Source organism: Vulpes vulpes, chromosome 5 (assembly GCF_048418805.1).
Source record: "Vulpes vulpes isolate BD-2025 chromosome 5, VulVul3, whole genome shotgun sequence".
Lineage (NCBI taxonomy): Eukaryota > Metazoa > Chordata > Mammalia > Carnivora > Canidae > Vulpes > Vulpes vulpes.
Genome location: NC_132784.1, coordinates 113205363 through 113233009, shown reverse-complemented (window position 1 = coordinate 113233009; position 27647 = coordinate 113205363). Strand labels below are relative to the sequence as shown.

The window sequence follows — 27647 nt, the reverse complement described above, 5'->3', positions numbered from 1 at the left end:
CCGCCCACCCCACCTCCAGACCACAGAGACTCCGGCGGCCTAGAGAAGCCGGCCGCCCGGAAGGGGCGGGGCGTGGCGGGGAGGCTTCCGCTCGGCACAGAGGCAAGATGGCCGCGGCTGGGGGCGGCTCCGCGGCCGGCCCGGGCAGTCGGAGTCCTCTCCGCCTGGTGTCCTTCTGCGTCCTGCTGGCGGGTGAGTCCTCCGCGCGCGAGCTGCGGTGCGTGCGCAGAAGCGCCGGGATGGGCCAGGCCGCGAGCGCCGCCGGCCGGGCCCCGCTCTGGTCCCCGCGCCCTGTGAATCCTCTTTCTCTTTCGTTCCCGCGACAGAAGTTCCCCCCGATTTGCCTCCCCGCCCCGCACCCCGCACCCCGCGGCGCGCCGTGTCTCCCCAGGTCCTCCCCGGGCCTCTCCCTGGACGTCCTGGGAGCGTCTCACCTGAGCGCTCCCTCCACCTCCCTGCACCTCCCTCCTGCTCCCTCCTCCGCACCCACCTGTCAGCCAGGACAGGTGTCGCTCCAGCTGCCGCCAGAGCTCGGGGGCCGCTCAAGGTGGACGCGGCCAGGCTCTCTGCGTGCGGATGCGGCCGAAACCCGCGTCCCTGCGTTTTGCCTCCGTTTGTCTCATCAGTAAAGTGGGACGAAGGTGGCCGTGGCTGCTCCTAAGCGCTGAGACCGTGGAATAACGAACGACTCAAGGAGCTGGCAGGAGGCTTGGCTTAGGCGCCTGGATGCCGCAGTGTAGGCCTTGCTGGGTGGGTAGGCCAAGCCCTAAGATGCAAACACGCCTGGATGTGACCGACCGTCACTACCTGCCCCCAAGCTCCCGCTGTCTCCGAAGATTCCCGGAGGAGAAAGATTAATCGGTCGCCCCACCCCGCAGCCACACACCGGCGACCAAGGGCTGGCACACCGGCTGGTGGATCTGTGGCAGGAGGTTGCTCCCAATTCTGTCCAGATTCCTGCAAACATGCCTCAAAAGCTTTTTTTTTTTTTTTTTACGATTTTATTTATTCATCAGAGACACACACAGAGAGAGCGAGAGAGAGTCAGAGAAGCAGGCCCCATGCAGGGAGCCCAACGTGGGACTCGATCCGGGAACTCCAGGATCACGCCCTGGGCTGAAGGCGGCTGAGCCACCCGGGCTGCCCCTCAAAAAGCTTTTTATTGTAATCTCCATTCTTGGCCCTGGCACCCTTTTGTTAAGTAGGTAGATACAGACATATGGGACAGGAAGCAGAAGCATGTTGGCCCCTCCGGGACCAGAAGCCAGTACATCCTGAGGTTTCGTGCTTCTCCTTTAGGAAATGAAGCTTGCTTGCTTTTAGCTTTGATATCCGTTGCCCTAAGTGAAATTTGTAATGACTCTCTGACACCCAGCTGGGTGCCTTTATCCGTCCCCCCAAACTGCGTCCAGGACATGAGAAGAGTGGATATTAGTTAGCCCCATTTCAGAAAGTGTGATATACCCAAGCCGTACAGCGAGCAAATGACTTGATAACAGCAATATCTCTCGGTTTTTCCTAACTCTCTTTTTATCTTCCTATCAGGTTTCTGCAGGGGCAATTCCGTGGAGAGGAAGATCTACATCTCCTTAAATAAAACAGCTCCTTGTGTCCGTCTGCTCAATGCCACTCACCAGATTGGCTGCCAGTGTGAGTTGAGGTTGGATTTGTGTTTGTGGCCGTTGGTATTTCTGTGCCCTCAGTATAAAGATCTAGGGTTTTTTTTTAATATTTTATTTATTTATTTATTTATTCATGAGAGACACACAGAGAGGCAGAGACACAGGCAGAGGGAGAAGCAGGCTCCATGCAGGGAGCCCGACGTGGGACTCAATCCCAGGACTCCAGGATCACTCCCTGAGCTGAAGGCAGCGCTAAACTGCTGGGCCCCCTGGGCTGCCCAAGATCCGCGTTATTGCTTCAGAGTCTCAGCACACAAATTAGTCCATGTGTGTAGGAGGTGATAGAGAACTGTTGGTCAAGTCAGGCAAGATAATGAGTCAGTGCTGCATACTTAAGCTTCTTCTAGAGCATCTTGTTTAACCACCTCAGCCCCGTGGAGTAGATTCTCTTATTAGCCCTGTTTTACAAATCACAAAACTGAAACTGAGAGAAGTTGAGTAACTTTTCCAAGATCATCATGCTATTAAGTGATGAAACTTGGAATTGAGCCTCATGGTCCAAGTTCTAAGCCGGGACTCTTAACCATCCACTAGTTAAGGTAGAAAACTACTGTCTTCTAAGGAAAAGGAAGCCTCGTATATTATGGAGCCCACTGTCACCAGCACTCTGAATAATCTCTTTGGAACCAAAATGGGCTTAGTTAAGGCAGTGGACTCTTTAAAGAGAAGACATTGAGAAAGCCAAACAGTTGCAAGAGGAATTAGTAAAGCATTTAGATTTGTTTTTATGCCTTTATGCCCAAAACAGGGCACGGTGACAATATGGTCATAAAACTATGCGAGGGGAGAAAGCCTGATTCCTCTGCTGCTTCACCTGCTGTCTTCAGTCTTCAGATATTGTTCTTCTGTGAATAGTTGCTCTGTCAGAATGTAATTGGGCAGTAAGCAGGAAACTTAGAGTCAGGTCTTGGCTGCCTTTTTTTTTTTTTTTTTTTTTGAGAGGGGGAGAGAGAGAGTCCATAAGTGGGGTGGGGAGCAGCTGAGGGAAAAGGAGAAGCCGACTCCCAACTGAGCAGGGAGCCCAACATGGGGTTCAATCCCAGGGCCTTAAGATCATGACCTGAGCCAAAGGAAGACCCTTAACAGAGTTACCCAGGCACCCCAGATCTTGGCTGCTTCATCATTAAATTGGTTACGTGTGAATTTCAGTTTATACCTGTAAAAAAAGCTAAAATATACATGCACAAAGCTGAAAGTCAAACTACCTTGTATAGACTCTAATTGATGATGCTGCATAAGCAGCTTGGTCCCAGGAGTACTATGATTGCCTAAAACCTTCCGGATTGGTAGGAGGACACACACTGGGGAGGATCCATCCTTCCCAGAGCTGTACTCTGTGTTAATTGTGCTGTGTCCTTGTCACAGAACACTCTAGAGGTAGATTAACTGGCTCCAGACAGTTACGAATAAAATATCCGGACATCATTCTTAAACTGGATTTGTGGGTGGAGGAGAGCCACGTCCAGTGTGGGGTGAGATCAGACTGCTGGGCTTGCTGGAGCTCCACTCTCCTGCCAAAAGGCTAGGGCCCCCATCCTCCCAGAGGTGTGTGCTAAGATAACCTCTTTGGAATGAGTCATTCTGCTTCATGTTCTTAGAGCAGCTCTGTAGGAAGCAAAGCAGTAGCCTGTAGAAGTAAGCCAAGTGCCAGTACGAGAAACGAGAGGGGTGGGGTTGGACTCTGGCCACTTCCTCATGGAGAGCTTGTCTCCTTTTCAACTTCTTTCTAAGTCTTACTTCACATTTGTCCATCCCAAGCAAGCCACACCCTCTTTAATTAGGATTGCTGGCACAATAAACTTAAGGAAAAAAGATGTAGGTCTGATTTTCTAATTATAATGCTCTGCTTCTCTTGGCTCCTTTTATTTATTTTAAAGATTTTTTTTTTTTTAAATTTTTTTTTATCTATTTATGATAGACACAGAGGGAGAGAGAGAGAGAGGCAGAGACACAGGCAGGGGGAGAAGCAGGCTCCATGCACCGGGAGCCCGATGTGGGACTCGATCCCGGGTCTCCAGGATCGCGCCCCGGGCCAAAGGCAAGCGCCAAACCACTGCGCCACCCAGGGATCCCTAAAGATTTTATTTTTAAGTAATCTTTACACCCAATATGGGGCTCCAGCCTCCAACCCAGAGATCAAGAGTCACATGCTCCACCGGCTGAGCCAGTCAGGTGCCCCTTTTGGCCCCTTTTAAAGTGCTCAGAGGAGGCTTTATGTAGGTTTCTTTCCTTTCCTTCCTTCCTTTCCTTTTTTAATCTGCCTCCACTATATAAGATGAATAAGGCTTGAGAATGTTTCTCCTCATCAAAGGCCCAGAGAAAGTGAGCAAGCTACTCCAGACTACACAGTCACCAACTGCAATCCAGATTAGAATCCGGGTGTTTCATTCCAGCATCCTGGCTCGTCTTCTCTGTGTGCTCCTTGGGCCTGCAGTGATACACATTGTTTTGCCTGAACAGCTTTTCCTTTTTCGGTGATTCGTGTGGCAAGGACTGTTGCCTTTTATTGAACTGAGAACTGCCATTTCATAGCTAGATCTTTATTTTAGCCAATCCGCATTCTGATATTCCTCTTAAGTTTATTATTATCTCTCATGAACTTACTAGGTACTTATTCTCTGTAAGACATAGTTGAAGGTTGGGGACTTGCTTCCATGTCTAGATTTTACCAGTTTCCACAAAAGAAACCTACTTGGCTGGAGGTCAGAATGTGGGTAAAGTTTTTGTGTCGTGCCAGTTAGAAATAATTCATGGCCTTGACCTAGAACCATAATTCTCATGACTGGCTTCGTATAATAATCATATGGGGGCGCCTGACTGGTGTAGTTGGTTAAGTGTCAGACTCTTGGTTTTGGCTCACATTGTGATCTCAGGGCTGTGAGATTGAGTCCTGTGTCAGGCTCCACGCCCAGCGTGGAATGTGTTGGAGATTCTCTCTCTGCCCCTCCCACTCATGTGTGCTTGCTGGCTCTCTGTCTCTTTAAAATAAATCTTTTTTTAAAAAAAAAAAAACACTATATGTAGCAACTTTGGAAAGTGCACATACCTTGGCTTCAGCTTTAGAGACTTTAATTTAGTAGATCTGAGATGAAGCCCAAGTACCTGTTTTTTTAAAACTCCGAAGTGTTCCACAACCAGAGTCAAGAATTACTGCTCTAAGACAATATGCAAATAACACATCCAATTTTCCCTGGGTTTAAGGCTCATGGGGAGACCGTAGAATGTCTACGTGAATCACTAGGGACTTGACAGGCATTCAGGACTGTGAACCGCCCATCCTCTACTGCAGTGCTTCCCAATCTTTGTCATTCTTGAGACACATAGAAAATGTTATTTGGTTTTTGTTTTTGTTTTTGTTTTTTGTTTTTTGTTTTTTATGATAGTCACACACAGAGAGAGAGAGAGAGAGAGGCAGAGACATAGGCAGAGGGAGAAGCAGGCTCCATGCACCAGGAGCCCGACGTGGGATTCGATCCCGGGTCTCCAGGATCACGCCCTGGGCCAAAGGCAGGCGCTAAACCGCTGCGCCACCCAGGGATCCCAGAAAATGTTATTTGTGTGGTATCCTGGCATATATGGAAATGGATGATATTTGTAGGGCATCCTGGGGTAATGGATGAGTCTGCTGGGGGTGACCAGTCTAGGGCCTTTGGAAAACCTAGGTCCCCAGAAATGAGGGGGAGGTCAGTATCATCTCGTTGCTAATCTAGCAAAGCCCATCAGTTGGGAAGCCGTCTTCTAGAGACCTCAAAGTTCTTCATTAACCTTACCTAAAACTGGATAAAAGCAAGTAAAGTCATTCCCAAATAGGGCAAAGGAATGGAGACCCAGGGGGCATCTGGATGGCTCAGTCGCTTAGCATCTACCTTCAGCTCAGGTCATGATGCCAGAGGCCTGGAATTGAGCCCCACGTCATGCTCCCTGCTCAGTGGGGAACCTGCTTCTCCCTCTGCCCCTCCCCTGCTTGTGTTCACTCTCTGTCTCTGTCAAATAAATAAATTAAATCTTTGAAAAAAAAATGAAGAAGCCAAAGGAGTCTACACATGTGTTCTCACAAAGAAGATTCGTGCTAGAACTTTGAACTAGATTTAGGAATCTAGAACCTGCCATTTCCTAGAGAAAATACAGGTTTGAAAACTTTCGTGTCTGCTTTCTAGAAATTTCTATGTATGGCCAAATGAGGTTGAAGGAAGAGGGCAAGAAAATGATTGTACAACCTTTCTGAGATTTAGTGAATGAAACCTCTAATGAGTAGACTTCTTGGGCTCTCTGGTGGCCCTCAGACAGAGCCGGGTGACTCAGCCTTCAGTTCAAGTCTAAGGCTGGCGATGGCGGCATTCACCCAACGTCCCGTGCCACGTTTGGGGGATAAACGATCTGCAGAATCAGTGAAGCAAAGTCAAAATCATCAGCTGTGAGAGCTTTAATGTGACCCGTTCCATCCTGGCAGCTTCCGTCAGCGGGGACACGGGGGTCATCCACGTCGTGGAAAAGGAAGAGGACCTGCAGTGGGTGCTGACCGATGGCCCCAACCCTCCGTACGTGGTTCTGCTGGAGGGCGCGCTCTTCACCAGGTAGGGGCTGTGTGTGCCTGCTGGGAAACCATGGCCAAAGAGGGGAAGATTTGAGGGATTGTCCTCACCCCTGTGAATGGAAACATCCTTTGGCTGCCCAGCTCTGGTCGGGGCAGGGGTGGGAGTGAGTCGCAGAAGAAAATATGCACTTGCAAAGGAATCATCTTGGTGACCTTATAAATAGAGCTCCAGGGAGGAAGGAGGGGTCCATAGGGTCCCTCAGAGATTAAACCCTGAGCTCAGGTTGCATCATAGTTCTCACTTAGGAGTTAGAGGCGGAGAACGCAAGAAATGAGTCAAAGGTTGTGGGGGGTTTAGTTTGTTTTTTTTATGTGTATAGTTGACACACAGTGTTACGTTAGTTTTAGGCAGACAAGGAGTCAACAGGTTGGATTCCATTAGTTCCCCATTTGTTTCCATCCTTGGGGGCAAGATATTGGGCCCCTGATAACCTGTCCATCTTTCTTCATGGTGTTGCCTCTCTATTCCAGGAATCTGATGGAGAAGCTGAAGGGGAGAACCAGCCGAATCGCCGGCCTGGCAGTGTCTGTGGCCAAGCCCAGTCCCACAGCAGGCTTCTCTCCCAGTGTGCAGTGTCCTAATGATGGGTTTGGTAAGAGCCCCAAAGGATCAGGGGACCTCCTGTCACCCAGAGCTCGCTGTTGCTTCGGCCTCATGTCTTTGGAGGAGTTGAGGGCATGCGTCTGTCCGTGTGCGGTGGGGGCCACTGATTCCCATATAGAAGATAGTATTTCTCTGTGCCATTCATCCCCTCACTCTGGCACTTCCCCTTCTTTCACTTCCCTTCTATCCTCCTTTTCTGTCACATACCCAGATCCCTAATCACCCAGCCTCGGGCTCCCTGATAGCTTTGTCTGATTTACTATAAGTGGTGACAGGTTGATGCTTCCGTGAGTCACCTTTTCCTCCAAAACTCTTGGTTAACCCTGGTATCCTACTTAGCCTTTCTCCCTCACTCAGTCCCTAAGTGCTTAGTGTCCCAACAGCCTGTCCCCCGTCCACCCCTTCAGGCGTTTACTCCAACTCCTATGGACCAGAATTTGCTCACTGCAGAGAAATCCAGTGGAACCCCTTGGGCGATGGCTTGGCTTATGAAGACTTCAGTTTCCCCATTTTCCTTCTTGAAGATGAGAATGAAACCAAGGTCATCAAGCAGGTAATGACTGCCAGCTCGTAGCAATTCCAGTTGCACAGAGAAGTTTTGTAGGCTCTTCGCTTGTTGGGAGGGACCGCATCTACCAGCATGCCCTCTGAAAGCTGCTGCAAGAAGAGCCACCACATTTATTTTTCTCACGTTTTCTTTCCCATTTCTGTCCTTCCTGCTCTTATGGTGTTGACGACTCGCAGGTTGGAAGAAAATGTAAACGGTGTTTGATGTGAAATAGGTGTAGAGCCCTAGTTAGGAGCTGTGAACATGATAAAAAGACTAGGAATTGAGAGATTCAGTTCAGACACTTCTGACATGCTTTTTAGTTGCAGTAATCTCTGATCCTGGTTTAGCTTCTTGGTATTTACATGCATATCAGTTAAGAGGTTTGTTCCAAAGTTACACTGCTCTTTACATCAGATCACAGTAGGAACCTGGGCTGGGCCGTTCGGGATAGGGTTGTGTCATCTGTCCCAACGAAGTCATGGAGTCTGGGCCCCTTCATGCCTCTTGGTGAGGTTTGCTCTGGGGCCTCATATACCCTGGTTTTGTCCCAAGACGATGGAAGCTCAGGGACAAATGTGAGGGTGGCATCGGGAAGATGGAGCCAGGCCCTCCTTCTAGGAAGTGTGGGCGGGATTCCACGCAAGCTGCCTCAGTGGGCTCCATCTCCCTTCTAGTGCTACCACGATCACAACCTGAGTCCAAATGGCTCCGCGCCCACCTTCCCGCTGTGCGCCATGCAGCTCTTCTCCCACATGCATGCCGTCATCAGCACTGTCACCTGCATGCGGCGCAGCTCCATCCAGAGCACCTTCAGCATCAACCCAGGTGGGATGGATCCGAGGCAGGGCAGGTGTCCTGGGGGAGCAGGGAATGTCAGAGGGACAACCTCAGGGAAGGAGAGAGCATGGGCAGTGAGCGTGCAGTGGGAGAAGCAGAGATGAGTCTAAATAATAGAGGAGATGGTCCACGGGGCCTCGGGCAGCAGTGTCTTCCAGGCCCCATGTGTGCTGCGGTCTCCCTTACTTCTGTTGTCTCCCTGTGTCCTGCTCAGAAATCGTCTGTGACCCCCTGTCCGACTACAACGTATGGAGCCTGCTTAAGCCTATAAATATATCTGGGGCATTGGAGCCTGACGACAGGGTTGTGGTTGCTGCCACCCGGGTGAGCATTGGCCGCAGGTCAGGGTGGACAGGACAGAGCTGGCGGACAGTGGGCAGCAGGCCTCTTGTAGGCACGCCAGCTCCCAGAGTTCCGCAGTCGGGGGGGCTCCCATGGAGAGGAGCCAGGGGACCTCCTGTGGAGAGGGGTCTGGGCTCATCCCAGGGTATGCACATGCTCCTGGCTGGATGGGGCTCGGGGGCTGGGGGGGGGCGCCTCCCGTGGAGAGGGGCCTGGGCTCATCCCAGGGTACGCTCGTTCTGGCTGGACGGGGCTGGGGGCCTGGAGGGCCTTGTCCTAATTGCCATTATCACAGCCTTTCTCCCCTGCCTTTTCTGCTGTGCCCAGCTGGACAGCCGTTCGTTTTTCTGGAATGTGGCCCCAGGGGCAGAGAGCGCCGTTGCCTCCTTCGTCACCCAGCTGGCTGCCGCTGAAGCTTTGCAGAAGGCCCCTGACGTGGCCACCCTTCCCCGCAACGTCATGTTCGTCTTCTTCCAAGGGGTATGGGTTCTTTGGCTGGGGGGTGGGGGAAGGGGGGACCACGGGCAGGGTCATTGTAGGCGTGGCTATTGTTTGAGGAAGCTCTGGGCATTTGACCTTGGCAGAGAGCTCCTGGGTATGTTTCCATCTGTTTCCCAAGCCGAGTCCATATTTTAGGAAGCCTTTGCACCCTGACCTGCAATCGTGCCACAACAGTCCCCTCACTCCCTTCCTGGTGATCTTTTGGAGGCAGCCATTTACTTTTATTCTCTGGCCCCTTTTACTGCTGTTCCCACCCAAGGGCCCTGAGGCTCCTGCCTCTCCCCACTGCCACCACAGCCTGGCCCTGGAATCAGGGAACAGCAGCCGTGGCTGAGTCGGCGGAGGGGAGGGTGAGGCTAGGAGCAGACACATGACAGCTGATGTTCGCCTCAGGCCTGTGACAAGGCTGCCCTCCTCCTTTCTAGGCTCGAGAAGTCCTGTGATACACACGTGTGAGGGAGAGTCACAGCTGGGAGGCAGGGTAGGGAGGAGGGTGAAGTCACGTGACTGCCTGAGCCGACATGAGGCTGTCGCCTTTGCACCTGGAGCCTGGGTGATCTGGCCTCCGGGACGGAGCCTGCCCTGACCCTTGGGCATCTCTGCTCCCTTTCCCACCCATCTTTACTCTCAGGAAACGTTTGACTACATTGGCAGCTCAAGAATGGTCTACGACATGGAGAAGGGCAAGTTCCCTGTGCAGTTAGAGAACATTGACTCATTCGTGGAGCTGGGACAGGTGTGCAGCGGGTGTCCATCTCCCCCTTCCCTCCTCCTCCACGTCCCCGCTGCTGGGGCCACACCTCTCTGCTTGACCTTTCTCTGCCCTCACTCCTCTCTTCCGGGTGTGGGCTACGGTGGACGCAGGTGATGACTCTTGCTTGCTTCCTCATCTTCCCCCAGGTGGCTTTGAGAAAGTCACTAGAGCTTTGGATGCACACAGACCCCATGTCTCAGAAAAACGAGTCTGTACAGAATCAGGTAATCTGAGCATGCTTCCTCACTTCCTGTTTCAACAACTCAGAATACGGGCACCCCTTGCCCAGGCCCTGTCCCCCCACACCCCTCAGCCCCCAGGGCCTGTGAAGCAGGACCTCGGGTTAGGCAGCCACTGAAGGATGAACAGCGTGGCTGTCACAGCTCCTGGGGAGAAACTGGAGCTCAGCCCGTGTGTCTGCATCCCTGAGACAGGCAGTTCTGCCTCAGTACCCTAGCAGAGGACGGGGGGTGACTAGCTCCTTTCTCCCTGCGGCCCCACGGGTCCAGTTGTCCAGGCTGCCTAGCCCGTGTCCTGGCTGTGTTAGACTCTGCACCCGGATTGTTCTCCACATCTTCACTACATTCCTCTCAGGGTCTTGCTTTAGGCCTGTTTTTCTCCCGAAGTGGTCTTCCTGCCATTCCAGTGTCCACATCCACTCTGCTCTGGGCTCCCCTGTGGCATTCAGTGTAGTTTTGTGTTATCAACGTGCTCTTCCAATTCTGCACAAGTAGGAAGTTGAGCATCTGTGAGGATGAGACTGTGAGCTGCCGGACACTCAGCCTCGACCCCAAAGGCTTGAGGAATGGGGGTGCAGGAGGGCTGTGGGCAGCTCCCCAAGCTGGGGACTTGAGGTAGGGGGCAGGGTGGGCCTCGAAGAGACCCCCTCCAGCCTCTCTGTGCTAATCCCTCCCCACCAGGTGGAGGCCCTCCTGAGCACCCTGGAGAGAAGTGGTGCTGGCCTCCCTGCCGTGGAGCTCCGGAGGCTGAACCAGTCCCAGCCCCTCCCACCGTCCTCCCTTCAGCGCTTCCTTCGGGCCCGGAACATCTCCGGCGTCGTTCTTGCAGACCACTCCACGGTCTTCCATAACCGGTAAGTCACCCAGGCTGCATTCTTGTCGTTCTGGGAGAGAATAGACTCTATTCTGAGGTCTGGGGTCCATAGAGGGGAAGAGTTCTGTGTCGAGAAAGATCACCACGCTCCCCTCTCCAGATGCTGGGTCAGTTATGTTCTTGGTAAGTGGCCCGCTCACATGCAGGCAGGTCGCTGTCATCTGAGAGAACAGGCTCCCCGCCCAGCCTTCCCTGGCACAGAGCATCCTTGCTTGGCCGGCCTCCCCAGCTCTCCCGAGGCCTGGGTCCCCGGGGCCTCCAGCAGAGGGCAGCATCCCCAACAGGAGTGCCCGTGGCTGGAGGACGGGCTGCTGCTGGTCTGGGGCCGCCTGGAGCGCTGCGCTGCCGGCAGAGTTTTCGTACTCTGCTCCATAGCATGTTCTTGTTGTTGGGGTACAAGTGTCCCCTACAGATGAAGACACTCCAGAGATAAGGGGGGAGGCCCAGTGGGTGCCTCTCCTGGTTTTGGGCGCCCCAAACTGCTGCTAACCTAAGCCTGGGGCTAACAGGGGACTTCTCACTAGGGCTAGACTGCTAGGCCCCCAGCTTCCCTTCCTTCTGCCAGGAGTCAGATGGTTTTCTGAGTAAAAATGCGAAAGTTCTGGTTCTCTGACCCCAGCCTAGCAGCACCTTCCCATCCGCTTAGGGCAGGGACGCTGCAGTACCCGAGGCCAGCCCTCTCCTCCCTGCCTGACCTCTGCAGCACTTTGGGGGGCGAGATAGTCCTCATTTGCAGACATCAAGCCTGGTTCTGTGCAGGCCGGCAAGGACTGGTGCTGAAGGCTGGGAGCGCTCCTCCTGGCTTCTTTTCTGAGACCTGCCTCCGCAGGGCTCCCCAAGGAGCATAGCGTGGCTGACCCAGCGCGATGTTGTGCATCCGGGATCAGACCCCTCATCTCCCTTTGCGCCCCCCTCAGCGTTAATGTTCATTGAAACCGTCAGGAGCTCAGGTGATGGGGGCGTGCCCCCGAAAGTCCTCTCCGCCATCCTGCGGTCTCCAGCCCAAACAGTGCGGAAGCGTGTCTTCTGGTTGGAGATCTCCCAGGCAGGGAGACGCCCGCAGGGATCTATGCGCCTTCCCACCTTGTCTGTCAGGAAGGTCCTTGTGTTTCCCCCTCTTCTCCCATCTCCGGTCCCCACGCCGTCTTTAGTACGGGAGCCTCATCGTCTCTTCCTTCCCCCTGGTGGTTGAAGAGACAAGCAGGCTCCGGCAGGAAGGGTCTGTGGGGGAGGCTGGGCGGGCCGCCCGAGTGTGACCGACGCTCACGCCGACGTTCACGGTGGCTCTCCCGGCAGCTATTACCAGAGCATTTATGACACTGCGGAGAGCATTAACGTGAGCTACCCGGAGTCGCAGAGCCCTGAGGAGGACCTGAACTTTGTGACGGACACTGCCAAGGTAGCCCCTGGGCTGGGGGGGGGCGCAGAGAACACGGCCACACCGAGGTGAGAAGAGGTGGCCATTCAGCTCCCGCTCACCCGCTGCAGGCCCTGGCAGATGTGGCCACGGTGGTGGGACGTGCCCTGTACCAGCTTGCGGGAGGAACCAACTTCAGCGATACCATTCAGGCCGACCCCCGCACGGTAAGAGCGTGGACCCTGCCTCCCCTCCGGCTCCTCCCTTGTCCGCTGCTCCATCCTTTCTGTCACTTGCCTCTTCTCCCAAACCTGAGAGCCCAGTGCAGATCCCCAATGCCCTAGGATCCCTGGCTGGGCCTCATCTGCGCCCTGGTGAGCCGGCCTTGCTTCCCCAGCTCCCAGCCCCCAGCAAGGTCTCCATGGAGAACTCTCCCTGGGCCCCGGGGCACAAGGCTGTCTCTTCTCACTCCCGATCCTAGGTCACCCGCCTGCTCTACGGCTTCCTGGTCAGAGCCAACAACTCCTGGTTCCAGTCCATCCTCAGGCAGGACCTGCGGTCCTACTTGGGTAAGCACCTGCTGCAGGAATGACCCCTCAGCCAAGGAAGGGATTTTGTTTTCCCTTGTCTCCTTTTCTTCTCCCATCTTCTTTTCTTTCTCCTGATCCGTGTGGGATCCGTTTTCCTGATCTTCTCTGTGGCTCCTGCCCACCGTGGGCTCTTCTTTCTCCCGCCCGCATCCACCTTCCACCCCCCAACCCTCCCTTCCCTGCGGTCTCCACTCAGGGGACGGGCCTCTGCAGCACTACATCGCCGTCTCCAGCCCCACCAACACCACTTACGTGGTCCAGTACGCCTTGGCAAATCTGACTGGCCAGGTGGTCGACCTCACCCGAGAGCAGTGCCAGGATCCAAGTAAAGTCCCCAATGAAAACAAGGACGTGAGTGGTAGTGGATGTGGGAGGTCCCCCCAGGGCCCCTTTCCCCCAGGGAGGTCCGAGAACATCCTAGGCCCAGAGGGCCCCAGGGAGTTGGAATGGAGAGGTGGAGGGATGCAGCCCCTTGGACTGGCATGCTGGGGAGGCTGCAGCCTGGGTGGAGGCCCCCCGTGCCTGGGGTGAGGGAGGATCGCCTCGGCCCCCACCATGGCCTGCGTTTCCGTGTAGCTGTATGAGTACGCGTGGGTCCAGGGCCCCCTGAATTCCAACGAGACGGACCGGCTGCCCCACTGCGTGCGTTCCACGGCGCGCTTGGCCAGGGCCCTGTCCCCTGCCTTTGAACTGAGGCAGTGGGGCTCCACCGAGTACTCCACGTGGACCGAGAGCCGCTGGAAAGACATCCGGGCCCGCATATTTCTGATCGCCAGCAGAGAGCTGGAGGTGAGCCGCAAGGGCCCTGGAGATCCGAGGTCGCCTTACCCTGTCCTCTGCTGCCTCTTGCCTCACACCCCCTCCCTCATCCCATTTGCCCCACATTGCCACAGAAACCTCCCGCAGCTCTGTCCCCCATCAGCCCGCATGCCCCGTTAGGAAGCCCATTTCACAGAGTTCGGGTGTGCATGCATGCCGGAGACAGGCTCCCCAGAGACCCCAGAAGGTGCGCCTCACCCCGGGCCCCCCACGGCTCCACTCCCAGCCAGCATTCCCACCTGCCGGCGCTGGGATATGTGGGATCCCACAGCTACGGAGTCCGTGTTAGGGGAAGTCAGTGATGTAACAGCCTCCAGAGTCAAAGCCGTGGGTCCTGACTTCAAGATGCTTAAAATCTAAGACAAGGTGAAAGGAAGAACAGGGATCCCTTCTCTCTCCAAATGGAGAGACTCAGGCTCCCCGTTGGGAAGATGTTACTTATGATTGCTCAGGACTCGGCGCTTGGAGCCAGCTCCAGAATTTGATGAAAGTGGGTCGAGTTCTGAGAGCACCTTTGTCCTTCCCTGCCCCCCGCAGTTCATCACCCTGATGGTGGGCTTCGGCATCCTCGTCTTCTCTCTCGTCGTCACCTACTGCATCAACGCCAAGGCTGACGTCCTTTTCATTGCCCCCCGGGAGCCAGGAGCTGTGTCTTACTGAAGAGGAACCCAGCTTTTCCTGCCAGCTCCCCCGTTGAGGTCCTGGATCACTTGTCCCATGGGGACATAGCCACTAGTTTGTCACCAGAGCCTCCGTGGGCCTGCTCAGCCTGCAGTTGATGTAAAGAAGAGGAATTGCCCAAAAGAGATGGGGAGGGAGAAACAAGTCACCTGTCCTCTCCGGCTCCCCCTTCCCGGTTCCCCTGGGTCCCACCCCTGCCAGGATCTGGGATGGCAGAGAGAAGCTTCTTGCTCCTGTTGGACTGCTAGCTGCACACCCTGACGACCTCCTTACGGCCCCTCCTCTGCCCTTTCCATCCTGCCCAGGACTGCCCCCTGCTCCCCACCCTACCCTGTGCCCAAGCATTTCCTATTTCCTGACCGGGAAGGACAGGAAGGCCAAATGCCTGGAACAGACTCCAAGGAGCCCTGAGGAGCAGGCCCGGCCATCTGGGCCACGCCCGCTGCCTCCCTCCTGCTCTCCTGTCCGCCGATCCCTAGATGGCACAGATCCCTAGATGGCACAGCCAGGGGGGTGGGGGGGGGAGCACTGCTGGGTGGGTGTCCCACCGCCGGCCCACAGTGCTGAGTTGTAATTTTATTAAGCTGTAATATCTATTTTTGTTTTGTGTGTGTGTGTGCGCGTGTGTATGTGTGTAAATATATAAATAACAAGTTTCATTAAAACAGACTGTCCCACGTAACCTGGACGCATTACTGTTCCGTAGGCTGCTGGGTGCCCCGGACTGCAGGCCCTCTCTGGGTCCCCAGGGGCCCAGGGGGTGAGGCTCTGTCAGGAGCGGTGCACATCCTGGAAGCAGGGCTCCTGGGGAGCCTCGGAGCCCCTGGTGTCCCTCCTGTGAGAGCCACCAGGTGTTTGACAGGCGCCCCTGTTCTGTGTGAGACGCGGGGCTGGGGGACGGAAATGGAGGGAACCAGCCTGACCCTGAGTGGCTCATGGTTGGGGTGAGGGGGGGAAACAGGTGCGATCCTGTGTGATGGCGTGCGATTTACCCGAGCGCAGAAGGATTCGGGGCACATGGGGGCATTCGAGTGGCGGCCTGGAGTTCAGCCGTGGAAGCACAAAGCCTTGAGGGCACGGCCTCATTTGGTGGGAAGGACAGCTTTTCGGGGTGCAGCAGGAGTGAGGCCGGGCCAGGGGGACCGGGAGCGAGTGGAGGCATTGGGCCTGCTGCTGCGGGTGGGCGTCCTGCAGGCCCAAGCCAGTGAGGCTGCGACTCCCCTCGACAGAGACCCTGTCCTCCTGGGAGCACAGCGAGGGTGGGCGCGCCGCCGCTCAATGACCGGGAGGCCTGCTCCTGACCCAGGCTGAGCGGCTGATTTTCCCTCGGCCCCTCCGGCCCCCCAGCTCCCCGGGGGGGGGGCAGGTCTGGGCTCCAGGATGTGGCCACGAAGCCTGCCTCCCCCCCAGGCCCAGGCACATGCTGGCGGCGGGCAGGGCGCAGCTGCCACCGGTGCAGGCCGCCTCCGCGCCTCCCACGGCCAACGGGCGTCCCGGCGGGCCGGGCACTAAGCGCCGCGTCCCGGTCCTGCTGGCAGCTCCGGAAGCGCAGGCAGGGTCCCAGCGTGGGGGCTGAGCGGGGTGGGCCCTGTGCCCACCAGCTTGCTGCTGCCTTCCCTGCCACCCCCCCTCAGCCCCCCCAGATACCAGCGATACGCCGAGCTCTTCCCGTGGCTTCTGGGGAGGCGAGCTCTGCAGAGGGGCACAGAGCCCGGGCTGACCCCCTGAGGGCCCCTTCTCTGAGACCTGGGTCCGGCTCCTGCCCGGGGTGAGACCCCATGGGACTTGGCTGGCAGCAGGTCAGGGCCACAGGCTGAGTCCTCAGCTGGCTGCCCCGCCTCACTTGGGGCCTGGCACAACCCAGGCCAACATGTGTCCCCTCCCTATGCCCACCGCCCACCCGTGGGGGCTGACTTGCTGACCGCTGCCCCAGGGCTGCCGTCTCTGCCTCCCACAGTCCCTGTCTCCCCGCCCAAGGCTGCCCTGACAGCTGCTGTTTCTCCCCCGGCTTCTCTGAGCCAAGGGCCTACTCCCGCTGTCCCCACATCTGGGTCACTGCTCCCGAAGGCACAGCCCGCAAGGAGGCGTTTCATCCAGAGTCTGCTGCTCAGCCCGACATCCCACCGTATTCAGCAGGACTCTGTTTCTTCACAGAACCACAGAAATTGAAAATGCACGGTCTAACTCGTTTAGTAAACGGGGGGGAACCGTTCACCAGAGGAGTGAGTGGCTCACCCAAGGTCACAGCAAATTAGAGCTGAGCCGAGACTAGAACACTTCACGTGCACTCGCAGGCACGGCAGTGACGAACGTGGATCGAGCTCGGCTGTGGGCAAGGGCGCTGCCCCGGGGTCGCAAACGGCTATGATGAGATCCGGCGCCTTCCCTTAGAGACCTGGGATGCAGGGCCTAGACGGCAGGTGGGAGGCCACACCAGACAAACATCAGGGCAGCACGTGCTCCACGCACACCCCACGCTAGGACCAGGTTCTAGGTGAGCTCGGTGCAGAAGGTCGGCTTGGGCGGGGCCCGCTGTCACCAGGGAGCTCAGGGCCACTCTGAGGCATCCTGGCCTCTGGGCCTCCCATCCCCTCCCTGCCGCGGGCGCTATGGGGAGGCAGACAGCGCGGCTGCTGTCCTGGGCCCTGCCCGCTTGCTCGGATAGCCCCCCATGCAGCTCCCCTTCATATTAAACTCCACAGGGCAGCGGGATTAAAAGGCTGATCAATTGTTGGGGCACCAGGGTGGCTCAGCCGGGCTAAGTGGCAGACGCTGGGTTGCAGCTCAGGTCACGATCTAGGGTCTTGATCTCGGGCTGGTGAGATGGAGCCCCTGGTCTGTAGGTTGGTTGGTCGGTCGGCTCCATGCTCAGCATGAATCTGCTTCTCCCTCTGCCTTCTCAAGCTCTTTCTCTCAAATAAAGAAACTCTTAAAAAAGAAAAAAGGGGGTTGATCAATTCTTGAACTTTCTAAGGTAGTTAGGAAGTTTTCCTTCTGGAGGAGAGGGAGGCCTGTGGGGCACCTATTGTCCTGGAACCCCAGGACCCAGAGAGGAGTCTGGGGGCGGGGTGGGATTGAAGCATAAAGTGACTCTGAGACTGGGCAACCCGTCCTGGGACCGAGCCCTGTGCAGGCTGCGGTTCAGAGGTGCCTCAGGTCTGACCCCTCTCCCCGCCTGAAGGCACACGCGGAAGGGGCAGGGGGCCCGCAGTCCCGCGTGCAGACGGGTGGAGACAGGCAGCCGGGAGCCCCGGCCCCCGCGTGGGCAGGAGCCCAGGGGCCACTCAGGAGGCCCAGAGATGATGCAATGGCGAGTAAGTCTCGGGCTCCTGCAGGCAGGGCAGGCCGCGCGGGGCGGGCCGGGGACCCTGGGGTCCCCTCCTGCCCACCCCTCCAGAGGGGACCTAGAGAGCCGGTGGGAGGGAAGGAGAAACGGGGCTGCAGGGCCACCTGCAAAGAATAAAGTGTGCAGGGAAACAGGAAGTGGGGCAGCCCGAGCCGGCAAGGGGACGGGGAGGGGAGCCGAGGGAGCCGGCGGGCGTGGCTGAGAGGGGACTGGGCCCGGGGCTGCTGGTGACAGATGGGTGGACACAAAGAGCAGAGCTGCGGGGAAGACAGATGGAGGGGGAGGGGGAGGGGAGGCTGGAGGGGCAGTGGTTGGAGGCCCTAATGAGATTGGAGCTGGGCTGGGGCTGAGGAGAGGTGAGCGCGGAGGCGAGAAGAAAGACGGGGCCGCCTCGGGAGACAAAGGCAGCGAGGCCGGGGGCCGGCGGCGGGCGGAGCGGGCCGGCGGCCGCGGGAGAGGGGGGCCTCCAGCCGGGCTGGCCACCGAGAGAGTGACAGATTGCGCGGTGCACCCGAGTGGAGACCCGCTGTCACCTTCCCGAGGCACAGAGAGGGGAGCCTGGGGAGGCCGGCGGGCCAGGCCGGGCGGGGGCCCAGGGAGGTGAGAAGGGCCAGGTGCCCCCAGGAGCCCCGCCGGGAGCCTCGGCCCCGCTGCCCCGGACCCACCTGGACGCGAACCGGCTCTCGCGGCACAGCGCATGGGGCCACCGCCGGGGCAAGTCAGGCGGCGCCAGCGCGGCGAGGGTTAACGCCGTCTGCTCGCCCCGCCAGCCGCTGCCTGGGCGGGTCCCCAGGGCTCCCCACATATGTCACCCCCTCTCCTGCCAACGCCACTGCCTCCCAGCTCCTCCAGGCCCTCCCCCCCTCCGGGGGCGCCCTCCCCGCGCTCCAGCCTCCAGCCAGCCGAGCCTCCAAGGCTGTGCCCGGGGCCAGGCGGGGCCACCCGAGGAAGCGACCCCCAGGGCCCGCACACGCAGGGCGGCAGCGCACCCCCGCCCAGGCCCCCCCGCTCCTGGTATGGCCACCCTCAAGTCGCGCCCGGGTGTCAGAGGCCAGGGTGAGCACGCTGCCCGGTACGTCTCTTGTGAGGGCAGCAGCGCATCCTCGTGTCGCCGGGGACTAGATGACCTCAGTCAAGACCAACTTGCTGACCAAGGTCACCAGGACGGGACCCAGGTCCACCGGCTCCCAGTTGCCTAGAATTATTCTTTGCAGCAAGGGCTCCGCGCTCGTGGCTCCCGTTGACCTCGGGCCTGCCTCCCCCTTGGCGACTCCCCGGAAGGAACAGAAGTTGAATCCCTGAGAGAAGACAGGGGCCGGGGGAGCCTAGGGTCTGGGTGATGCGTGCAGAGGCGCGGGGCCCCAGGGCAGGCCCCAGCCCCTCACCAGCAGCGGCCCTGGAGAGGGGACAGCTGGGGGCTGGCTGGGGCGATGGGCTCTCAGGCCTCGCTCATCAGAGCCAAGCAGCCACAAGGAGGGAAGCGGCCGGCCGGCCCTCCCTGCCTTCTGCCCCCACCCCAGGAGCCCCCCTGCTTCCCTTCCCCCACCCCTCGGCTCCGTTTGTCGGGTCTCAGGGCCTTGTCTCCCGTCCTCGGCATTGGCATTTTTTGTTCCCTCACCACCTCGGAGGCTGCCTCCTCCCGTCTGCGTCTCCCCAGCACCCTGCAGGGTCATCCCTGACTCCCCGAGTCTCCTCCCCCACCCCGGCGGTTCCCCGGTGTCTCTCATGTCCCCCTGCACACCCGCCTCCCGCGCGTGTCACCCACCGACAGTGCTCGCACCGCCCCACCCCTGCCTGCTCCCCTCCTCTCCCCCCCCACCCCGCGCTCTCTCCCTCTCTCCTGGGTCTCTCCGTCTCCCAGTTTCTTGGACGGGGCTGAGGGCAGGGGGCGGGGGAGGTAGAGTCGCTGTTGCTGGGGGCTCATTAGGTGGAGATTGGTTTTTAATCAGCACCATGGCAATGATGATGCAAGATCTGAGCCGCCACCTGATCCCCTGCCCCCGGCCCCCTCAGCAAGCTCCTCTCCCCTCCGGCTCGGCCCATCTGCTGGCGCCTGGGCACCTGTCTGGGCCTGCCCAGGTGGGAGCTGGCTCCTCCCAGACCTGGGGCTGAGGAAGGTGGGGAGCCCGGGGAGGACTCACAGGACTCCCCTGGGGAAGCCTCGCCCGCAGAAAGCCCAGAGGGGGTGGATCAGCAACAGGGAGACCGATGCCGCCAACAACCTGGAGGTGGGCTGTGCCCCTCCTAAGGGGGGACGCCCTTTAGGCGGTGACTCAATCTCCACGGCCACCTAAGAAGCAGCTACAGTTGACCCCATTTTACAGACAAGGACGGCTGAGGCTCAAGGGGCTCTCTCCCCGGCAGCAGCCCGCCGCCCCGGGAGTGCTCCCAGCCCCTCCATCCTGGAAACTCACTGGAAGACACCCCCTGGCCGGGCGGGGGTGGGGGGGACAGAGCTAGACACCGGAGCCCGCACGGCCCTCCGGCCCTCTGCTTCCCTCACTCCCAGCTCCTGCCGCCCTGAAGCACACACACACCCTCGTGCTCACACGCTCGTGCACACGCACACACGGGCTGCAGGCAGCCGGGCTGCCCCCGTGGACGTCAACGATGCCTGTTTGCAGACAGTTTTGTCGCTGCTTTTCCTGCCGCTGTCTGCTGCCCCGGCACCTCCCCGCTGCCGCCCGCCACGCCTTGTCCCCGTCCTTCCTCCTCCCTGGGCCCTTGCTTTCCTCCCAGGAGCCCCTCGTCGGTGGGGGGGGGGGGGGCTGCCCAGAGAAACTCCTGGCGGGCTGTGTCAGGAAGCCGACCCCGCTCCTCTGGGCCCCTGGGTGGGAGGGAGACCAGGGCTGGGATGGAGGGCGTGGGGGACCGAGTCCCGGAGGACGGGCACGGGGGCAGGGCCCCAGCAGGAGCCAGGGCAGCCTGCCCACGGGTCCGCGGGCACCGGCTTGGCGAAGGCGGAGAGCTGGGCGCGGGCGAGGCCCCTCGTGTCCCCTCGGGTCCCCTCCGGCGTTTGGGCGCTGCCCGCGCGCACTTTTCTAGCTTTCCCTGTGCCGGGCTGGGGGAGGCTTCCTGCCCCGGGGAAAGGACGCGGGGGAAGGGGCCGCCAAAGTCACGCTGGGCCTCAGAATGGGCCCTGGGCTCTTAGCCCTGGCCTGCTGGGGGCTGTGTCCCTGCCGCCTCGGGTGGGGAGGACGGGGTTCATCTGTGATCCTGCCCTGGCTCTCGCCCCAGCCCCACCCCTTCCCCCGGCTCTCCATTTCTTGCTTATGAAATATGCATGGAGAACAGATGTCCCCGCTCCCCTACTCCCTGCCCCCCCCAGGGCCAGCCCCCACCCCCAGCTCCCCGGAGGTGCGGTGGGGGGTGTTCCCAGTTCCCCCTGCCAATGGCTGCCCGGCCTGGCTGTTTAATATTGATGGCGGGGGGGGCCGGGCCAGCCAATGGAGAGCCGGGGGTGTGTGTGTGTATCTCCATATATATACATAGGGCTGGGCCAGCTCAGGTGTGTATGTGTGTCTGTGAGTGCGTGTGTATGTGCGTGTGTGCGGTGCGCTGGCCCCGTACCTGGCCAAGCCCTCCCCCTCCCCCTGGGCCCTCAGTCCCCACCATGTGTACCCCTCTCATCTGCCCCGGAGCCTGTACAGCCGCGCCGCGAGGCCGCCCCCGAGAGCTCTAGAAAGCTGGTCACTAACTTTGCAGACGGATGAGCTCTGAGCAGCCAGAGGAGCCTGGGGCCGTCAGCGCTGCCCCCTGTCCTGCCAGCGTGGAGCCCCTCCCAGGGTCTTCCTAGGTAAAGGGAGAACTGTGGGCTGGGGAGGGGGGGTGAGCCCCCTGCCAGCCCTCTCCAGTGCCTCGCCCCTGCGTCCCTGCACTCCCTCTTCCCCATTCCTCCCCTTGGACTCTCTGCATCTGTCCCCAGTCGGGGGGAGCACGGCAGGCAGACGTGGGGCTGGAGGTCCTCCCCGGCTGTTTGGGATTGCCGCTTTCCCCATCCTTGGAGCCTGGAACTTTGGGACCAGAAGTGGCTGTGGGGTGAGGACTGCGCGGGTAAACAGAAGCTGCTGCCGGGACTGGAGCTGGGGGGGACAGCGGGGCCAGGTGGAGGTGGGACGGGGATCACACTAGGGTGCGGCGGGGAGGGCAGGGCAGGGCCATCAGAGGGGAAGGACCGCGGCCCAGGGCAGGGGCAGGACCTCGCTGTGATAGCCGCGCTTGAGGCCCACAGGATGGGCAGTCAGGGCAGTGACCACGTACTGGAAGGTGCTGCCCCGTTGTCACGCTGCTGTCATCCCTCTTGTTCCCTTGGAGCTGGGAATGCGCAGCTTGTCCTGAATTTCAGCGCTGACCACCTTCTGTTTTGTGTGATGGTTGTGCGTGTGCGTGTGCATGTGCATGTCAGACAAGGATGCCCTCGCACCCGCCACCCTCCCGCACTTAGTAACCTGTCAGCTACAACTGAGCCTGTCTCCCCTGCGGGGGTGGGGACCCCGGGGAGGAGGTCCAGCAGGCAGGAGAACCAGGCTGCAGGGGAACGGACATGGGCTCAGCGCTCCTGCTTCCTGGGCTCACATGAGTGGCCCACTCTCCCCACTCAACACTTCTCCCAAGCAAAGCCTTTCCCAGCCCCTTGCCTGCTGCCTCACCCTGACCTCCGCTGGCCCCAGGGACAAGCAGACCTTAGCCAAGTCTCCTAGAAGCTGGCACATCCCCACCCCCCACTGCGGGCCACATCTGAACTGATGCTGGGCTGTGGGAGGACTCCAGGATTCCTTCCCCTCATCGCCTTTGTGGAGTACCCAAGAGCACTAGGGAGTGGCAGCCCAGGGCTGAGGGTGTTGAGGACCGAGGGAGAGGCCGGCTGACCCTGGGCAGGGCGTCATGGTCAGAAGAGATACCATCCCTTGACTCTAGTGGACAGGGCGGTAGGATCAGGTGTCGCAGCGGTCATGCTGGGGGTGGGGGCCAGCAGGGATGGCGCCGGGGCAGCTGTGCCGAGCTCCATATGTCCCAGTCCACCCTACAATGGGCAATCTGCGTGCGTATCCCCTCCCCCCCCCAGAGGCTGCGAGGCTGGAGAGGGGCCCTGGGAGGGAGGGGAGGCAAGGCCGCAGCTCTCCCATCACAACTAGGGCAGGTGTAGGGGCGCGGCCAACCTCTCCTGAGCTGTGACCCCAGTTTTGCTCAGTTATTTTTTCTTTCTTTTTATTATCATAAAATATTTGTATGATGGTTAAAAAAGCAAAACAAAACATGGAACATAAAATGTACCATTTGAAGTGCAGAGTTCAGTAGTGTTAAGTATGCTCGCATGGTGGTGAAAGAGATTCCCCAGAACTTTTTCATTTTCCAAATCTGAAACTCTACACCCTTTGAACACTTCCCCCTTCCCCCCACACCCCTCAGGCCCTGGGAACCACCATTCTGCTTTCTGTTTCTGTAAGGCTGACTGCTTAGACACCTCAGATCCATGGCATCATACTGTGTTGGTCTCTTCGTGACAGGCTCCTCTCTTTTAGTACAATGTCCTCAAGTTGCGTCTATGCTGCAGCATGTGATCAGATCTCCTTCCTTTTTAAGGCTGAATAATATTCCACTGAATGTCTCCACATCTTTATGTGGCCAGCTGTGGATGGACGACGTCTGGGTTGTTTCTCTATCTTCGTTATTCTGACTAGCGCTACAGTGACATGGAAGTGCAGATTTCCTCTTTTTTTTTTTTTTGGCTACTATCCAGAAGTGGGATTGCTAGATCATCTGGTAGTTCTATTTTTAACTTTTGGGGGAAGCCTCCATTAGGTTTTCCATAGTGGCTGCACCATTTCACAGTCCCACCAACACAGCACAAGGGACTCGGTTTCTCCACGTCCTCACCAACACCTATTATCTTGTCTTGTTTTTGTTTTGATGGCAGCTGTCCTCATGGGGGTGACGTTTTAGCTCATGGAGGGTTTTTGTTTGTTTTGTTTTAAAAAGATTTATTTATTGGACAGAGAGAGAGAGAGAGAGAGAGAGAGAATAAGCAGGGGGAGCAGCATAGGGAGAGGGACAAGCAGGCTCCCTACGGCCTGGAGGGGAGCCCAGCGGCCTGGAGCGGGGAGCCTGATGTGGGGCTTGATCCCAGGACCCCGGGATCATGACCTGAGCCAAAGGCAGAAGCTTCATCGACTGAGCCACCCAGGAGCCCCTCTTTGTGGTTTTGATTTGCTTTTCTCTGGTGATGAGTGATGTTGGGCATCTTCTCATGCCTGCTGGCCATCTGTGTATCATCTTTGGAGAAATGTCCATTCAAGTCCTCTGCTCATTTTTTAATCGAGTGGTCTGATGTTTTGTTGCTGTCGGAGTTCTTTTTTTTTTTTTTTAAGATTTTATTTATTTATTCATGAGAGATGAGAGACAGAGAGAGGCAGAGGGAGAAGCAGGCTCCATGCAGGGAGCCCGACATGGGACTCGATCCTGCGTCTCCAGGATCACGCCCTGGGCCAAAGTCAGCACTAAACCACTGAGCCACCTGGGCTGCCCCAGAGTTCTTTATAATATTCCAGATACTCACCCCTTATCAGATGCATGATTTGCACGTGTTTTCTCCCGCAGCTCTTGCCTTTTCACTCCCCTGCTTGTGTCCCTTGACTTAGAAAACTTTTCAAGTTCGACGGAGTCCCATTTGTCCACTTTTGCTTTGTTGCCTTCCTTTGGGCGTCCTAGCCAAGAAATCACTGACTGCCAAGTCGGATGTCAGGACGCTTCTGGTGTTTCCTTCTAGGAGCTGCCCAGCCTGGGGACTTTAATCCTCCTGCTGGGTTTTACCCTGCCCCACCCTTCCTCACCCCTCCTCCTTTCCTGTTGCTCCCTTCTAGGATTCTCTCCCCTTCTTACCATCTTTCCTCCTTCCTACCCCTTTGCACCTGTCCACCGGCCTGTCCCCTCAGCGCCTTTCTGCTGTTCCCCCACTCTTACAGCACCCTCCTCTGCTCCCCCATCTACTGAGCTGCCCCTTCTTCCTCCCTCCGTCCCAATCAATCCCCCCTTCTCTCCTCCAGGCTCCGGACTGGACCCCTGACCATGGGACCTTGAAGTGGCTCTGACCTCCTCAGCTCAGTGGCCGACCCCAGTCCGGCAGGCCCTTCCTGCCCCTCCCACAAGCGGCTCGCAGGCTCCCAGCGGGAGGGGTGGGGAGGAGACCCCGATCTCCCTGGGCAGGGGCCTTCCATCATGATGCTCAACTCTGATGCGATGGAGCTGGACCTGCCTCCCACCCACTCCGAGACCGAGTCGGGCTTCAGTGACTGCGGGGGCGGGGCGGGCCCCGATGGGGCTGGGCCTGGGGGTCCGGGCGGCCAGGCCCGGGGGCTGGAGCCGGGGGAGGCAGCCCGCAAAGACCTGCAGCACCTGAGCCGCGAGGAGCGGCGGCGCCGGCGCCGGGCCACCGCCAAGTACCGCACGGCACACGCCACGCGGGAGCGCATCCGTGTGGAAGCCTTCAACCTGGCCTTCGCCGAGCTGCGCAAGCTGCTGCCCACGCTGCCACCCGACAAGAAGTTGTCCAAGATCGAGATCCTGCGCCTGGCCATCTGCTACATCTCCTACCTGAACCATGTGCTGGACGTCTGACCGGGCCCGCCTCCCGCCTCCATGGGCCCCTGCACCCACCACGCGCACCCAGTCCCCCAGGCCCCCGGGGTGCAGGCAGGGCACCCTGGGCTGGGGCTGGGACTGGTGGAGCATGACCTGGGCTCACCTCGGTCCTGTCCCCACCCCCAAGGCGATGCTCGGTACCTCCCACCGTCTGCAGTGCCCCCCCCTGCCCCCCGCTGGTCACAAGTGTTTGCCAGGGTCCAGTCCTTGCAGGGCCTCCTAAGCATCCTCCTCCCCGGCTCTCTCCAGGGCTGCCGCCTCTCCCACCCAGGACCCTGTCTCTGTGTCTCATCCCCTTCCCAGCCTCTCCTGCCCCTGGGAGGGAGGGAGGGAGCCTGGGCCCAGGAAGGGGGCTGCATCTCAGACCTCTGGGCCCCACACTGCTGGCCAGGGAGACAGGCAAGGCCACGCAGGGCTCTCTGGAGCAACAACTGCCAGGGGAGGCTTAGTGGCCACGAGTGATGGGGAGTTTTCTCTCTCGGAGGCTCAGCACATGCAGACCTCGGATCTTACTTGGTACTGAGTGCCTTGTCCTCTCTGAGCTCCCTGCCCCCTCCTGCCCAGCCTCCCAATTTTCTCCCTCCCTGTGTGCAGCCGCAGAAAGGAAACCCTAGGTCCTGAAGGACGGATGCTGGCCCCGAGCTCAGCAGAGGGCCCAGGCAGTGGGGCAGCCAGACCTCACAGCTGCTTCCTCCTCCCAGCCCCCTGGGAACAAGTGCAAAACCCACAGGGCTTCCTCCCTCAGCTGCAGGGGGGGATGCTCGGCTCCCTGGGACCTAGGGCCAGTTCATTAGATATATACTTTTTCTCCTTCCTTCAGCTCGCCTTCAGCAAAGGAAGACACCCCCCATCCTGCTCCCCACCCCCAGGCTCTCTATATCCCCCTCAATGTGGCTTTGCCCCTCTGCTCACGGCAGCCCAGGGTCAGCAGTGGAATGAAGGGCCGGAGGCCCAGCATAGAAGAAGTGAGCCCACCGCCCTTCCCATGCTCCCTCCTCCCTCACACCAGACTCTGTGCTCTACAAGGATATTATTTATTTACGTATTTATTTATTTATTTGTCTATTTATTTACTTATTTATTTATAAATATTACTATTTATTACCGAGTTGTGCACTTTGGGGTAGAGTGAGGGAGCTCCTGGCAGCCCTAGCTGGGCCTCTCTTGCTTCCTCCCTGGTTCTCCTTCCCCTTTCTTACTCCTTCTGCAACTCCAGGAGTGTATGTGGGGAGATCCTCTCTGCTCACCACACCCACACCTCTTCCTCAGATCCACCTGTCAGGACACCCAGTCCTCTGGGATGGTGCCCCCACCCCAGTTCCAGGGCTCCTGGGCCCTTCTGTAGCTCCCTCCCCCCCAGACAGTCCCACCCCATCCTGCCTGCCTTTTTCTCTCTCTGGCCCTCTCCCATGACCTCTCACTTCTTCCTCATACCCCCAACAGTGGGCCTCCAGGCTCTGTGTCCTGTGTTCTGTGTGTGACCCCCTCCCGTTGCAGTTCCAATTTCATACAAAAAAAAAAAATTAAAGTGACCTCGTTCTAGCACCAGGTATGGCTGTGGATCATTCGATTGGGTTGGGAAGCTGGCCTAGGCATGGAGGGTCCTGGGCTTTGAAGGCTGTTTGATAGGGCCCTGAGAGCTCAGCATGGTGGGTAAACGGGGAGGGAGTAGGAGGGGCCACAGAGTAAAGAGGTTGCAGCGAAGGGTGTAACACACAGGTCCCAGTCCCACCCCCACCCCCAGGCCCACGTCCCTCCATCTTGGTATGCACGGGGTGCCACTTTCTGGCCCCTCTGATACTGCACTTCTGCTCTGCTCTCTATGGGCCTGAGAAAGAGCTTGAGTTCCCAGTGGAACCCAAGTAAAACATGTGTAAGTCCATGCTGCTGGGAAAAGCCATGACATGAAGCCTCTCCTCCACGTTGTCTATGAGCTGGGTGGGTGTTCGTGGCAATTCGTTCCTGGCGCACGCTGTGATCCCCAACCTTAAAATACAGGGGAGAACAGAATGGAGGACCTGGGACTCAGGGAGGGCTTGGGGAAAGGGAGGAGGAGGAGCTCTGAGTGAGTATCAAAGGAATCCTGGAAGAAACTCTATGGTCAACTCAGAGCCCAGAGAGGAGGTGGGCCTCGTCCAAGGTCACACAGTCAGGCAGGGACAGAAGTCAAGTTCAAACCTCGGTTCCTTCTGTCCGTGAGAGTCCGTGGGCCTCACCGTCTAACAAGAACGTGGATAAA

At 58.4% G+C, this 27647-nt stretch overlaps 2 protein-coding genes across 2 annotated transcripts; both read left to right on the top strand.

Annotated features, from left to right (window-relative positions):
- The first annotated feature begins 1 nt into the window (after position 1).
- NCSTN (nicastrin) lies at positions 2-15106 on the top strand. Its single transcript, XM_025986273.2, has 17 exons — positions 2-192; positions 1546-1650; positions 6133-6256; positions 6748-6869; positions 7288-7433; positions 8105-8255; positions 8482-8591; positions 8937-9089; positions 9742-9846; positions 10011-10088; positions 10785-10957; positions 12274-12376; positions 12466-12561; positions 12816-12903; positions 13121-13275; positions 13501-13713; positions 14281-15106. The coding sequence occupies exons 1-17, from the start codon at positions 108-110 to the stop codon at positions 14401-14403; spliced, it is 2130 nt and encodes a 709-aa protein (XP_025842058.1). The 5' UTR covers positions 2-107; the 3' UTR covers positions 14404-15106.
- Positions 15107-21386: 6280 nt separating this feature from the next.
- Positions 21387-25901, top strand: NHLH1 (nescient helix-loop-helix 1). Its single transcript, XM_025986348.2, has 2 exons — positions 21387-21566; positions 24814-25901. The coding sequence occupies exon 2, from the start codon at positions 24986-24988 to the stop codon at positions 25382-25384; it is 399 nt and encodes a 132-aa protein (XP_025842133.1). The 5' UTR covers positions 21387-21566; positions 24814-24985; the 3' UTR covers positions 25385-25901.
- Positions 25902-27647: the final 1746 nt, after the last annotated feature.